Genomic DNA, 2,599 nt, shown 5'->3' with positions numbered 1-2,599 from the left:
ATGCGTGTAACTGTGTCAGTTGCGATGACCACATCCATCATTTTCCTGGTCCTGTGTGTGTCGCTGCAGTACTTTTGCATAACAACGTTGGCTTCTCAGGCAACCTGTGCGCCGCCTCCTGCAATTGAATGCAAAAGCAATGCATGCGACGTCTTCAATTACCAAGGCGTTTGGGACGACCGTGGGATTTGTAAAGCTCAGAATTCTGCATGGCCCACATCAGAAGCAGAGCTTGTGCAAGCTGTTGCGAATGCAGTGAAAAACAAGCAACGAATCAAAGTTGTGAGCAAGCTGTCTCACAGTGAGCCAAAACTGGTGTGCGTGGGAAGCGAAGGCCTCATCATATCCACCCAAAACTATGCCTCTGTAATTGAAGTGAATAAGACCGCCATGACAATTAGGGTTCAGGCAGGAGCGCTGATGAGCGACGTTCTGGAGGCGGCCGCCAAGGAAGGGTTGGCTCTGAACGCCATGATTTACTGGAGCGGCGTCTCCGCCGCCGGCGTTATCTCCACCGGCGCCCATGACAGCGGCCTCGTTGGAAAAGGCAGTGGCGTTTATGAGTATGTGGTTGCAATGAGATTAGTTGTTCCTGCTTCTCCCTCCCAAGGCTATGCAAAGGTGATCAGCTTGACAGAAGCAGACGAGGAATTGAATGCTGCCAGATTGTCTCTGGGCACTCTTGGAGCGATTTCCGAACTCACATTCGCTTTGCAGCCAATGTACAAGCGCTCCATTTCGACCGTGGTGAAGGATGACACCGATCTGGAATATGAAGCCGAGAGTTTCCTGAGAGCTCATGAATTTGCAGACATAAACTGGATTCCCTCACACGGGAAGGCGGTTTATATTCCCATTGATCGACACCCAGTCAATGTTCCAGGAGATGGCCTCAACTCTATAATTGGCAGCGCCAGCAGTGTAGTCGACATCGAAAGAAAAGCGGCAGATTGTGAGTACAAGTCAACAAATTGATGTGCCCATCTTCACCAAATAAATAACGATTATGATAATGATAAACAAATAGTTTTCTTATAAAAGTAGACACCGAATGCTTAGTTAAAGGATCAGGCCTTTGGGTTAACTTATTGTTTTTTTCCATCACTTTTTAAAGATTTAATGTTCTACCTTCTCATCACAAAGTTAAATAATATTCGTGTCTATTCATCTAATTATTTGATTCTATTGTGTAGATGAAGCAATCCAAGATAGGGCAGACGTTGAAGCTATATGCAGTGTACTCATAAACGAGACACTTGACCTTGCAATTAATGGTAGCGGCTTTCTCAATGATGGAAAACGCTTTACGGGGTACCCGGTAATAGGATTCAATCACCACATGCAAACGTCTGGTGGCTGCCAAGCAGGAAGATACTCTGTGGCTTGCACTCCCACATCAATTTTAGATAAAAATGAGACCGTCTGTTCCTGGGATCGACGAATATACGCTACCTTATACTTTGGTGTGGAACTAAGAGTGCCTGTATCTCGTTTGCCCCAAGTAATAAAGGATGTGAAGAGGATAAGGGATTTGAATCCTCAAAAATTGTGTGACATGTCAGGAATATTTATGCGCTCTATTAAGAAATCTGATGCGTATTTGGGACCTAAGGAGGATGTGGTGACATTAGACATGATGAATTATAGGTCAAGGGCGGTCGGTACACCCAAGTGGAATGAAGATGTCTATGAAGAGATTGAACAGATGATAATTGAGAAGCATGGTGGCGTGTTACATTGGGGCAAATCAGGGGGTTACCTGTTTCAAGGACTAGCTAAGAGGGCAACTAATTTAGAAAAGTTCATGGAGGTGAAGAAGAAATTTGATTCGTCCGGACTATTTTCTAATGAATGGACAGATGGTCTGTTTGGGATCGGGGGAGGAAGTTTAGAGATTTTCAGGGATGGGTGCGCATTGGACAAAGTTTGCAAGTGTAGAGAGGACAGTCATTGTGCTCCCCAAAAAGGGTACTTCTGCAAACCGGGAAAGGTTTGGAAGAAGGCACGTGTTTGCACAAAACTCAATTAACAGTTTATAGCTCCGCTCTGTGTGGAATCTTCTTTAGTTTTATTCAATGCAGTAAATAACAAATGTATCCTCAACAAATAAATGCGTGTTGATTACATAACTTGCAACTTGATATTTTATACTGTAAGGAGTACTTGATATATCATTTGGTTATATATTTTTATAGATTTATTTTAATATTTGTCATTCTAGCATTTCTTATGGTCTAGAATTTAAATAATCATTTTATTTTTTTTAATATTATATGGCTTTTCTTAAGTTAGAGATACGAGAATTTAATAAGAGATCCTATTAGATCGAAGTAATTTTTTTTCAAATTGTTGTAAAATTATAGGCTTTTAAATTATTAAGACTTTTGAAATTTGTGAAAGATAAATTGACTACATACTTTAATTAATCATTAAATATTTTATAATTGCTTGTCAAATGTTCTAATTGCAAATAGTAGCGATAGTTCCTATCACCTTCTTGCTACGATATGTGTTCTTGTACATGTGAAGCGTTCAAAATGCCTCCTTTTGGTATCTTTATTTATCACAATATTTAAGAACATTCTCCTTGTCCTTGGTC

At 41.0% G+C, this 2,599-nt stretch overlaps 1 protein-coding gene across 1 annotated transcript; it reads left to right on the top strand.

Moving 5' to 3' along the window:
* Positions 1-2,029, top strand: LOC131058849 (probable L-gulonolactone oxidase 4). Its single transcript, XM_057992442.2, has 2 exons — positions 1-952; positions 1,194-2,029. The coding sequence occupies exons 1-2, from the start codon at positions 1-3 to the stop codon at positions 2,027-2,029; spliced, it is 1,788 nt and encodes a 595-aa protein (XP_057848425.1).
* Positions 2,030-2,599: the final 570 nt, after the last annotated feature.

This window comes from Cryptomeria japonica, chromosome 5 (assembly GCF_030272615.1).
Source record: "Cryptomeria japonica chromosome 5, Sugi_1.0, whole genome shotgun sequence".
NCBI lineage: Eukaryota > Viridiplantae > Streptophyta > Pinopsida > Cupressales > Cupressaceae > Cryptomeria > Cryptomeria japonica.
Note: the sequence above shows the minus strand (reverse complement) of the source record. Positions and strands in the feature narration are given on the sequence as shown.

What these genes read in the sequence shown, in the direction of transcription:
- LOC131058849 (XM_057992442.2), top strand. Translation starts at nt 1, where the DNA reads ATGCGTGTAACTGTGTCAGTTGCGATGACCACATCCATCATTTTCCTG. An exon ending in CGAAAGAAAAGCGGCAGATT is followed by an intron (nt 953 to 1,193) that starts GTGAGTACAAGT and finishes TCTATTGTGTAG; the next exon opens with ATGAAGCAATCCAAGATAGG.